General features: G+C 48.1%; 2 protein-coding genes and 1 pseudogene across 9 annotated transcripts; 2 read left to right on the forward strand and 1 right to left on the reverse strand.

Annotated features, from left to right (window-relative positions):
• The first annotated feature begins 1,097 nt into the window (after positions 1-1,097).
• pnmt (phenylethanolamine N-methyltransferase) lies at positions 1,098-4,714 on the forward strand. Of its 6 annotated transcripts, none has more exons than XM_088359563.1 (8): positions 1,098-1,969; positions 2,116-2,357; positions 2,909-3,039; positions 3,110-3,184; positions 3,246-3,418; positions 3,473-3,683; positions 3,741-4,183; positions 4,248-4,714. In XM_088359563.1, coding segments are annotated over exons 4-7 (825 nt in total). In that variant the 5' UTR covers positions 1,098-1,969; positions 2,116-2,357; positions 2,909-3,039; positions 3,110-3,182; the 3' UTR covers positions 4,180-4,183; positions 4,248-4,714. The 6 variants fall into 6 exon arrangements, with proteins under 6 accessions (XP_088215689.1, XP_088215690.1, XP_088215686.1 ...); XM_088359564.1 differs by having other exon boundaries at positions 3,115-3,184; XM_088359561.1 differs by having other exon boundaries at positions 1,110-1,210; positions 1,794-1,969; positions 2,909-3,184.
• An 8-nt stretch (positions 4,715-4,722) lies between these two features.
• Positions 4,723-7,948, reverse strand: LOC148382309 (protein phosphatase 1 regulatory subunit 1B-like). 2 transcript variants are annotated; one of them, XM_088359573.1, is made up of 6 exons: positions 7,876-7,948; positions 7,210-7,366; positions 5,580-5,663; positions 5,423-5,504; positions 5,117-5,221; positions 4,723-5,038 (listed from the first exon to the last, which is right to left on the reverse strand). In XM_088359573.1, the coding sequence occupies exons 2-6, from the start codon at positions 7,345-7,347 to the stop codon at positions 4,956-4,958; spliced, it is 492 nt and encodes a 163-aa protein (XP_088215699.1). In that variant the 5' UTR covers positions 7,348-7,366; positions 7,876-7,948; the 3' UTR covers positions 4,723-4,955. The 2 variants fall into 2 exon arrangements, with proteins under 2 accessions (XP_088215699.1, XP_088215698.1); XM_088359572.1 differs by lacking the exon at positions 7,876-7,948 and having other exon boundaries at positions 7,210-7,502.
• On the forward strand, positions 7,551-11,599 carry LOC148382310 (neurogenic differentiation factor 2 pseudogene; annotated as a pseudogene). Its single transcript, XR_015853958.1, has 3 exons — positions 7,551-7,728; positions 8,423-8,769; positions 10,333-11,599. The product of XR_015853958.1 is annotated as a neurogenic differentiation factor 2 pseudogene (transcript).
• The last annotated feature ends 446 nt before the right edge of the window (positions 11,600-12,045 follow it).

The raw sequence follows: 12,045 nt of genomic DNA on the forward strand, positions 1-12,045 counted from the left end.
CCGCCGTTTGAAGATCGCAGAGTTTTGTCTGCATCTCTTTGGTGCCAATTGAAGGCTAAACTAGTGCATTTTTTTCCCCACTTGTTTAGATGATGAGAAGGGCAAAGGAGAAAAAGAGGGAGAATTCCTGTGATTCCCATTGTGAAGTCGCCTCGCGGCTCTTTTTTCATTTGTAACGGCCGGATAATTAAACCTCTGTAGTATTGTCTTGCATCTTTTCTCTTGCTCGCCCGCCTCACTTGCATCAACGGCAGATTCCCCTGTGGGCCCGACGTTCGCAAAGACATCAGTAGCGCTGCTTTCCTTAATTTGGGGTGGGGGCGACCAAATGCTCCCCGCCTTTGAAACTAAATATCCAAATATTCTTTTTTAAGGCGTTTTTTTTTTTCCGATGTTCTTATTCAAGAAGAGGCTTCATTTAAGAAGCCGTCATCTTCTCATGACTCCCCAATGGAAAGGGGAGTGCCACTTTTATCTGCTTTAATTGCAATGTAAATTCTGTGATCAGCAGGACGTGTTCATACTAAAACAAAAAAAAAGTTAGTCTGTGAACTACTTTGTTTAGATTCAAGCTTATTTGTGAGAAATGATATGCAGCAGCGTTTACACATCTTGAAATTTTACCTTCCATTTCTTTGAATCTGACTAACAAAAAAAGACTCAGTCGGTGGTCGGCATGCCCGTGAGGCCGTCCGTGTTCATGCCCGCCTCTGCTTTTGCAAGTCACCCGGTCCGAAGCAGTAGCTGTCGGCCAAAGCAGAGCTAGCGTCGCAGAAGACGCGCGCGGGCGCTGTCCAGCTGCTACAAGGAACCACTCGGCTGTGTCCTCTGAGACAAAAAAAGAAAAGTACACTTTTGGCCGCAAGCACTTTTGCGTCATCAATAAGTTGGACTTTCTAGGGAAAGTACTTGGCGAAACTCTGGATGGGTTTAGCCTTATTTTTTGGCCCAAATGAAAAGGGGAAAAAAAAACTACAAATTTTGCAAAATGTAAAAAATTTCTGCAACATGTACATTTGCTTTTCCTATAAAAGTGACTTGCCATTTTATTATTTTTGTTGTTATTCAAATAAGAGAAAAAAACTCAAATTTGTTGCTCTTGTTTTCAGGCCAGCTGTTTTGTGTGACGACGTGCGTGTTCCACGGCCGCCTCCATCTCGACGCAGCACTCCAGGACGCCGTACTCCATCTCCCGTGGGCCAAATGTCAGGTAGGCGGGACTCGCCACCTGAACCAGCGACCAGCATAACTCGATTGTCATGGGGCTTAAATGCACTGCGTTATTCCATTATTTCGGCCCTGTTTTCTCTCTCGGCCGCTTTTTTGCTCTTTATCTGAGCCTCGTCCTCATCTGTTTTTTGTCCATCTGACTGTCGAGGAAGGAGCTGAATTTACTTTGAGGCTCTGGGCGCCTCACAAACCAACACAGCCGCTTTTTTTAATTGTGTGTCTCCAGAGAACGTAGTGCTTGTGTATTTTTGCACAGCTCAAGGAAATGCACAACTGTGTGGAAAAAAAAAAAAAAAAGAAACGCTAGCCGTGCGCTAAGCAATAAAAAATGTCCATATGGAGATCAAATCCTGAAGCATCTTTGGAGGCTTCTTGTCATGAGCTTGAGAGGCAAAGGACTATTTCGGAGAAGATTCAAATTGGGTGTACAACGACGGGCGAGGGCCGACCGTCCCCAAGGTCGGCCTTACCGCGCTTTTGTCTTTGGCTTGGGCATGCAACCAAAATAACCGCAGACGCACAACTATGTCAACACGGCCCGCCCTGCCCTAACACTTGTGCAGGCTGGTTCGCCGGGTGCAGTCGCAATCGTCACTCGCTCTTTTGCACTCGCGGAAGAAAAGTTGCTTTTGAAGATGAGCGGTGGCGCACTGGACTGCAGCGTGCTGGAGGAGGACTGGTACAGAGGGCAGAGCTACTCGGCTCACTGGCACAGCCTCAGCGTGTCCCGCTCGCAAAGGTCAGCAAAGTGGTCAAGCTTGTCAGCGTTAGCGCTTAGGCTTTCTGAGTTTCGGTTCAGCTTAGTCTGGATTGCTTTTAGATTGAATGTAAACAGGATTCAAATACAAGTTTAGCTTTTAAAATTTGGGTCCGTCAACTTTCCAGGCCTACAGCGAGCGAGGCGCAGCGCTCCGAGAACTACTGGCAAGCCAGGCGACTCCTGCACCGCTTCCTCTCGGGCGCCATCGGACATGGGCTGCCGCCGCAGACCGACAAAAAGGTTGAGCTGGGAAGCCAGCGAGCAACTTGACAGTTCCAAAGAGTCTCGTGTCGGAAATCAAGACCACCGTCAAGATGACGTCGCCGAGGTTCCTGGCTTGAAGGGTTTGCCGTCAGTGGATACAAAAGTATGTTGGCTTCTTTAATAAAGCACAAAGCCAAAGTAACCACTTTGTCCCCTTTGCTTTCATTTGAAAATATGAATCCTACAAAATTGGCAAACGTGATGCCAGGAGGATGATCACATACTCTAATTTGACCGCTAACGTGGCAGAATTCCACATTCCAAATACTGCGAGAGTGTGTGTGTGTGTGTGTGTGTGTGTGTGTGTGTGTGTGTGTGTGTGTGTGTGTGTGTGTGTGTGTGTGTGTGTGTGTGTGTGTGTGTGTGTGTGTGTGTCCATCTGCCAGGGATGAAGGAGGTCTCAAGGGAAGCAGTTTGATGACAACGTGGCAATTTTCCACTGCAGTTCAGCTGCTGCTTACACTGGGAATAGGCCTTCAATTAATTGAATCAGCGGCTCAAAGTGTGTTTTGTCAGCTGGCCTTGGTTGCTTGCGCCGTTCAAAGCCTAACATGCCCCTTTAACCCCCCCACACACTACATTGGCCGACGATGACATTGCAGAAGGTTTCCAAACAACACAGATGACATGTTTGTCTTGTTTTTATGTTTCCAGAATATTTGGGAGTAAAAACCAAACTGCGCTCCGGTGCCGACTGTAAGGGATCCTCTGAAGAGTTAAGATTCAAAGGGAGTTGGCAAAGGCAAACGTGGACTGATGAGGAAGATGGTGGAGATCTGTTGAAGGTTGGACGCCGGACCTGAAAGCAATGATGCGTCCATTAGCGTGGCTAATCTGATGGCATTGGTGCCGGAGGGCAGAGAATGGAAACGTAGGCAAACGCTATCAGGATTCAACACCAGCGCACCCCCCCAAAGTCCAAACATCAATGTGAGGCTATAAAAGGAGGCTCCGAGCTGGAGCTCGGCAGCAAACTGACTTTTATCCGCAGGGGACGAATGGAGCAGACGGAAAACGACACGGCTGCCATGGCTGCCCGCTACCAGCGCTTTGACCCGGTGGCGTATCTGCAGTACAACTACACGCCGCCGCGAGCCGATTTTGACAGAGAGGACAGCATCGTGCCGTGGAAACTGGCCCGGCTACACCGAGCCTTCGCTGAAGGTAAGCGAGCGGTACCCGAGCCGCTCCGCCTGTCACCGAACCGCTTTTGCTCAGGCGACATCGGCGGTGAGCTGCTGGTGGACGTGGGCTCTGGGCCGACCCTCTACCAAGTTCTGAGCGGCTGCGAGGTCTTCGACGAGGTGGTCCTGACTGACTTCCTGGAGTCCAACCGGGAGGAACTGCGGCGCTGGCTGCGAGACGAGAAGGGCTGCAGCATGGACTGGACGCCGTACCTGCAGCACGTTTGCAAGCTGGAGGGCCGACGGTATGACACCACACGACGGTTCTCTCGACTCGCCTGAACTCAACTTGTGACTCTCAGGGCCTCGGCGTGGACAGAGAAGGCGGCCAAGCTCCGCCGGGCCGTCAGCGACATCCTCCCCATCGACGTGCACCGTCCACAGCCTCTGGACCCCCGCAAGTTCCCCCCCGCCAAGGCCGACTGCCTGGTGTCCTGCTTCTGCCTGGAGAGCGCCAGTCCCGACCTGACCGCCTTCACCCGGGCCCTGGGCTACATCGGCACGCTGCTGCGGCCCGGGGGCCACCTCCTGCTCATCGGGGCCCTTGGGGAAAGCTTCTACATGGGGGGGCCCGGCCTGAAGATCCCCGTGGTGCCGCTGGGCGAGGCGGAGGTGTGCGCCAGTCTGAAGGAGACGGGCTACACCCTGATCCGGCTGGAGGTTTACACGCTGCCTCAGGACATGCGAGTGGGGGTGGATGATGTGACGGGGGTGTTTTTTGCAAAGGCAAAGAAGGATTAAACAGGTGCTGTCCAAAAAGTGTATTCTCCTGAGTTATGTGTCTTTGCTGAATGTCTTTCTCATTTCAGATGGACGAGGAAGAGATGAGGAGCGTGCTCTTTATGTTAGATGGTCACACATCCCCCCCTGCAGTGCAAAAACAGGTACTACAGCAAACCCAAAACCAGCCATGCGGTGTTTTAAAATGAAATGACTGTGCATTTCATTTTGTTCATATAGCAAAAAAATGTATAAAAAAAATACATAGATTAACAGTTTAATGTGTACATGTATTGAAAGTGGACATACAAAAACAGATACGCTATTTAAAAAAAAAGCGAATGAAATATGAAAAGTATATTTCTGGATTTTATCGCAAATATTATTACTTTGATGGAAAAATCGTTTAATTTGCTCCAAATTGTACTTATGTATTCATTTCTGTGTCGTGAAGTGACATCATCTCTTGTGTCTTCATTGTATTGAAACTCCATAAAGAGTGAATTAACTCTCCATTTATTCCAAACACAATTCACTGACTAATAAAGGCACTAGATGATACGCTTCAAAAGTCATTCTGGAGCTTTTATTTGCAACCAAGCATAAATATATCGAATGCTAGTGTGCAGGACACACATGAAAAGCCCCATACAAATGTCCATTCAAATGCTTCCATTTTCTTTAGCACCACCTTGTGGCGTCGACAGAGATGTTCTTGCACACACTGTCTTCAGATGCCATCTCCAAGCACGCGTGCACACAAACTCCTGTCCACGTCTTTCTAATCTCATGCCATGTCACTCGTCGGCCTCCTCCGTGGCTCGCGATGCATCCGGCGAAGGTGACCGATCCCGCCGCGCTTTGTTTTGCACGCTAGCGTCTGCCAAGAAAGGAAGCGCCGGGTTGTGTATAGGTGTGTAGCACTGAAGCCGTGTTACGATCTTTATTGATTTGTTACCCGAATCCGACAACGTGCCCCCGTCATTTTCGTCTCCAGAAGGCGTGTCGTCCCGGTCCACAGAGCTCGTGGAAGACAGATGCGCTAGGGCCAGCCTCTGCATGGCTGAAAGTAGGTTGTTAACCTGTTATCGGTTTGTTATCATGACAACGTCTGTGCGTCCATCCCATAATCCGGGATGATCCAGCACAGACTCACATCTGCCGCCCTAATCTTACCATCACACACACCGGGCTTTTTGAGACAGATGTCGACCACATGTCCGTTTTTGCATCACGGTAAGAGACAAATGCGGAGCCCACTGACCTTTGAGGGAAGGTGGCTCGTAGGTGCTTGGCGTTTTGTCAGATGTTTTGGATTTCAGAACTCCATTTTCTCCTCCGAGACACTGTAGCAGGCATGGGGAAAATGGCACCGGGGACACGGCGGGCAACACACGGCAAAAGGTACCAAGCCGGCGTACCTGGTGAGACCCAGGGTCGTCTTCCGGCGATAGCGGGTCCGTCAGTTGGAAGAGGGTGGCGGGCGTTGGCCTTCGACGTCGAATCTGAACACAGAGACGCTTGTGATTCAATTTGAGATCAGAACACTTGTACATTTTTATTTGACTTGTCCTGTTAGGGGTTGCAACAGCACAGCATCATTTTCCACTTAACCCTATTAAACATAAATATTGTATTAAAGTCTTTGGTGTGGGCTATTTTATTTTTAAACAATCAATAAAATAAAAATTGAGAAATTAGAAGTTAAATTAGAAAAACATTTACGTGGTGTAAAAAAAAGGTTGCAATTCCCCATAGACACCACAGGAGGGCAGCAGATTCCTCTGATCAGCACAGAGCGCTCGATTCAGTTCCACTGAATTGCTTGTCACAAAATGCCACTAGGAGGCGTCAAATCACAACGTTTGTATGGTCCTGAGCAGCAGGCGCAGGTTTGATTCCCAACCTGGGCCAGTTCAAACCCCAGTTTAAAAAAACAAAAAGCAGGTGCTTGCATAAGAGCCTCAAGAGCAAATACTCTGCCAAACAAATCATGAGATAAAAAAACCTAACTGGCAAATGTGTGGGAGGCTCATTTTATTCAGTTCCTGCTTTATAAAAATGAGCCATAATTATAAAAACAAAGGTCCTAGTGTTATTTGGAATGCATAATACAGGTGAGTCATAAACACTGCCGAGAGTTATGCAACTTCATGTCCTATTGTAGCTCCCATTCTCCACGCAAGTTGTATGGACATGACGAGGCAAAAGAGCTTGTACGAGAGCCCTCAGCACCCATGTTTTGTAACATGGTGGAAATCACATTTTAATATTTGTAATGCTTTATCCCTCATGTCAGCTTCTCCTCCACTCCTTTTGAAACCTCATCACTTTGAGGAGATGCAAAAAGTCAGGCTTGCACGGCTCAGCTTAATCCCTGCGCTGTCCATACTCGACTGCCAACAGGCGCTAATACATTTAAACAAACGTGAGTCCTACTGCTCCTCGTGTTACGTAAGTCGGGGGCACTTCAACACGGGGGCAGGGGGCCAACAATGAACAACCAAATTCTGTGAAGCTTGCTCAAAGTTCACTGCAGTCCTTTTATTCGAATTGAGGCCACACCTCAGTTGGATGGTGCGGTGCTGTCCACTTGAGAAGATTCACACTGATACCCCAAATACTGTAATGTCCCCCTTTTGAGGGTGATAACACAAGAGTACCACAAGGTGTCGCAATTTTACGGCTAGTCGTACGAGTCACGTTTCTTCCTCTGCGCGCATAGTTGAACAGTCTGGATGCATCTGTAAGGCAGAACTTTGCAGTGGAGTCTATGCCGCTTAATAAAATCATTAGACATCGATCTAACAATGTATCTATATGTGATTTGATGATTGCAGCAGCACACCATCTGCAGAGGACACATGGCACCTGTGAACCTGAGGTTTGCTATGGAATCAATAATGAAGGGGGAAAACAAGCGAATTTTAATACACGTGTACTGTAAAGAACGATTTTAACAACGTAATATTGCTCTGTTTTTATATAGTTTAAAGAAATGTTTTGCAAGTCTCCATCTGCTAATAAATGCCTAGTATGCATGATTCTCACCAGTTCCACTTGTCGCGGGTCCAGCTGGAGGGGCACCGCCGAAGGCACCGAGAACTGGATCTTCCTCTTAGCATCGCTGTCCTCCTGCTCTCGCTCCGCAGTCATGTTGATCCCTGCAGGTAGAAGGGGCTCCATCATCACACGTCTCCAGCCTCGTCTAGAAAAAAAAAAAAAAAAAAGTCCAATCTGCGCTATGTCAGTCCCACTCCCACATATGCATCCTCGGTCACGATGCAACACAGCAGCGCTTGTTCGTGCGAAGGAAGGCTTATGACGCGACCGGTTGTTGCCGCAGATATCGCGAGATCTTGGTGAATTTTATACGTGGCTTCTGCGTTAACCGGTGGGCTTTAGGACCCTGCGCTCTTCTGGCTTCAAAATTAAATACAGCCGCGATAAACTTTTGACAACGCGGAAGTAAATAAAGATTCGTGTAACTGGCACCAACAACGTCTTCCAAATACTCCGAAAAAAGACGTATAACAATGAACAATATTGGTCGTCTTCAAACCGCTTCAGGTAGGCTACCGGAGGTAACTTGTACCGCACTGCACAGAAGCGACAAAAGGCAACGCCTCGCCCGAAACAACAACATATGAAAGCAACGTGGCACAAAAGAGAAAAAACACGACAAAATGTTACTGCCGGTCAAAACGTAATGCGTACTTTAAAAGCCTAATTTCAAGCACTAGCCTCGACTTGTGGTTTAAACAGGCAACGACGTCCCAACCGGGCCATAAATTGAACTGCACTAACACTTTACGGCCACTAGATGTCAGCCCCTGCCAATTCTTGTGTGCACAGCCTGAGGGCTATCGTAAATGTAAATAATGTGTTTATTGCTTCATGTTTGTGAGCAGTGTGCTTCTGGGTGCTAAGTACACTGATCGACTACTACTGACGTAAATTGAAAACGATTACATTTCAACCAAGAACTATTGTTTCGATTTAAAGGAATGTTTTGTAAGTCCCTCAATCTGTTAATAGATGCCTTGTACCCCCAACCTTGGCTTGACACCACAGTTTAAAATCATACTGCTATTTTAAAACCCGAATCCAGACTTGAAACCAGCAAGGGGCAAGACCTAGTTTACGATAATGGGGTTACGGGTGTCACCTTTTTTTGCGATTGACCCCATTTTTTTCCCCCATTCTAAAACATACCCAGTGTGAATCTACTCACTTATGCCGCTTATTTCATTTTGCCTTTCAGAGCCCGCTGACAGATGGCGAGTTTTTCTCAACCGCCTGCCCCCCTCAACACCTCACCCAGCCGCCCGGGGGGAGTCGCTCTCTGCGAATGCGGCCGCATGTCAATCAGCAGCTCTCATGTGATGGCTCTTGCCAATGACGTGCCAGCCATGTGGGCCTGGCATCGCACGGCCCCGCCAGGCGAGTCGCCCGCGCGCTTCCTCCCCTTGCGCACGTCTGAGCTGCAGACAGAGGCACGGTGGCCGCAGAAGAGGAAGAGGAAAGTAGAGGCACGAGCACGCAGCACACAACACAGCCTCTTCTTCGCCCTGCGCGACTCACCGTCGGCATGGTGTAAACAAAGCCAAGGTAGGGTCTTCCGAAATCCGCGTTTCAACTTCTTTGTGTCCACCTGCATCCCATCATTTGTCCACACGGACAACATTTGGTCATTCGTGGAGCCTCATTGCAAGCGGTGGTAAATATAGAAAGATGGTGTGTGTGTGGCTTGAATTCTATGGGCAACACACACATGCGCAGGATAAACGACAATTGTGTTTATAATTTTGGGTGGAAAAGAGGAAAAAAATATAGACATAAAATTAAAAGCATTTCATGCTTTTGACTGTTTTTAATTGATTTTCACTCAATGAATTGCATTTTTGTGCCACTTGACAAATTGTGACGTGCAAAAATAGTATGGAGTCAAGATGAGGCATTTGCCTTTTTTTAAAGCATAACAATCTAAAAATCTTAATTCAAAGCAAAATTGCTGACATTTTAGAGTTTAATCAAGGTTGTTGGAAAAGTTTTTTCAGTTCATATATTTAATATATGTCTTCGCCGGGATTCTAAAAAAGTATATACGTCCTACCATAATAATATCTACTGCCTTATTCTAAAAGTTGTGAATAACAGTATTTAAATGAACAAATAATATATTTGTTTAGACTTAAAAATGTTAAATATTTTTTACGACAAAAGGTGGTCTGCTTTTCGGTCAGACCATTAGGTACACCTGCACACCACGCCACGCCCTTTACAAATATAATTGACAAGGTCAATGACCACCTCTGTGTGTGCGTGCGCATGTTGTGTATTGCAGTTGTACCTAATGATGTGACCTAGCGCATCCATTTGCAACTCATTTTGTGGGTGTCATTAATCGTAGCTCGAACGCATCAGTCTCCAGCCATTTTGTTTCATTGATGGTGTAACTAATACCCGATCGATCCTTTTTTTTTTTCTTCTTTTTTATGTCACCCAATGTTGCATGTGTACCTGGTACATCATTTCCATTTGTTTATTCTGTTTGTGGTGTACATAATAGTGTGACACATTTGCAGCCATTTTGTCTCTTGTTAAAGGTGTCCCTAATAATCTGACTGAACGTAGCCATGTTGATTCATCCCATCTTGTACATGTACCTAATCACATGACTCCGGACATCAATTTCCAGCCATCATGCTGTCAGTGTCCCTAATAAAGTAGCCCGGGACATGTTGCTGGTGTGCCTAATACCTGAGACCTGTGACCTGAGACATCCAATTCCAGTGGGTTTTTTTTTGTTTTTTGTTTTTTTTTACTGCTCAACCTTTGTCCATCCGCATTGTCATATTCTGTTGCATAGATGTCCCTAATCATTTGAACCGATAAGTCGACGAATCCATTTTCCATCTGATGCCATTTTGTCCTCTGTCCCTAATGAAATGGCCTGGCACATTCAGTCCTTGTCTTTCCTCCCCTCATCCCATCTTCAAGTATGCCAAATGTTGACTTGAGACATCCATTTTCAGCAACCGCATTTTTCGTCTCATCCCATTTTTTTGGGGGGTGGGTGGAGTGGGGGGGGCACCATCCAGCTTCACCCTTGTATGACATCATAGAGTGGATATAAACAGCGCACGCGGGACCCCGCCTCCTCTGTTGCAGGTGACAATGTTAAGCCGTCTCTTCAGTGAGGTTCTACCGGACGTCCAGAGGTTGGCGGCGGACTGGGCCGACAACCCGGACGGCGGGTTGGGCAAGGTGAAGAACGAGCAGGAAGGGCGCCTCAGCGCGGAGGACGAGCTGGACGAGGCGCGCTGCGGGGGCAGCAGTAGCCGAGCCGAGTCCGAAATGGCAGATGAGGAGGAGGACGAGGAGGAGGGGGACGAAGATGATGATGATGACGATGAGAGCGGTGTCCACGAAGGCACCGGGGATAAAGGCAACAAAAAACGCGGTCCGAAGAAGCGCAAGACGAGTGCGGCCCGCCACGAGCGCTCCAAAGTGCGGCGGGTGAAGGCCAACGCCCGGGAGCGCACGCGCATGCACGACCTCAACTCGGCGCTGGACAACCTGCGCAAGGTGGTACCGTGCTACTCCAAGACGCAGAAGTTGTCCAAAATCGAGACGCTGCGCCTGGCCAAGAACTACATCTTGGCGCTGGGCGAGATTTTGCGCAACGGCAAACGTCCCGACGTGGTCAGCTACGTGCAGATGTTGTGCAAGGGCCTCTCGCAGCCCACCACTAACCTGGTGGCCGGCTGCCTGCAGCTCAACACGCGCAACTTCCTCACCGAACCGGATGCGACGCGCTTCCACATGCCCGGCTCGCCCTTCTCCTTGCATCCGTACTCGTCTTCGCCGTCGTCGTCGTACCGGTGTCGCCTCGCCAGCCCCAACTGCCAAGCTCCGGGCGGGGGGGCCCTGAACCTACGCGGGCACTCGTACGCCCCCGGCTATGAGGCCGCGTACGCTCCGGGCGGGGCCTCCCCGGACTACCTGAGCCCGGACTACGAGGGCCAGCACAGCCCGCCGGGGTGCTTGATGGGCGTGGGCGTCAGCATGGGTGCGCCCGGCAAGCAGCAGGAGCTTGACGCCGAGCGGAACTATCACTACTCGTCTATGCATTACTCCCGAGCCGGACGCGGTTTGACGTTTGGCCCTTCGGGAGCCCGCGGCGGTGGCGGCGCGCACTCCGAGAACATCCCCCCCTTCCACGAGGGCCACCACGAGCGCGCGGCGGGCCCCTACGAAGACATCAGCGCCTTTTTCCATAACTGAGCCACGCACTGACTGATTTGAGTGACAATCCTTAATCTTTTCCTGTAATCTGATTACATGCGCTTCTTCATTGTACGGTATTCTGTGTGCGCGCGCAAAACAACCTGACATGTAATATAAATGAAATGCACAAATAAAACATGATTTATAATTGTCTGGTGTCATTCACAATTGCGTGGACTGTAATTCTGCATTTTAGGCATTTTAAGCCAAATTTTTAAAGGAATAAAATATAGATGAGACTAAATTGATATTTCTTTGGGAGGCTCTGAGACAAAATGGTTTCATGCATTTAATTCTTGAAAAGTCAACTTGTCAATTATGCATCTACCACTGACTTGTATCAAGTCTATTGCACAGGTTAAAAAAAAGTCAGATTTTGCTTTTTTTTTGTAGCGTGTCATTTTATATTTTTATCCAGTTTGGTACTCTCAAAACAAAGACGTTTTTCCTGTTTTAATGGTCTTTTTTAGCATAAGTATAGCATGCATTACTTTACATGTGTACGGATTATACATTAATAACCACTTGACCCCTATATACATTTATAACCAACTACCTGAGCTTTACACGCTAACATTCGATTCATTTTGAAGT

The sequence above is a fragment of the Syngnathus floridae genome, chromosome 18 (genome assembly GCF_059516105.1).
Source record: "Syngnathus floridae isolate MCC-2025c chromosome 18, RoL_Sflo_1.0, whole genome shotgun sequence".
NCBI lineage: Eukaryota > Metazoa > Chordata > Actinopteri > Syngnathiformes > Syngnathidae > Syngnathus > Syngnathus floridae.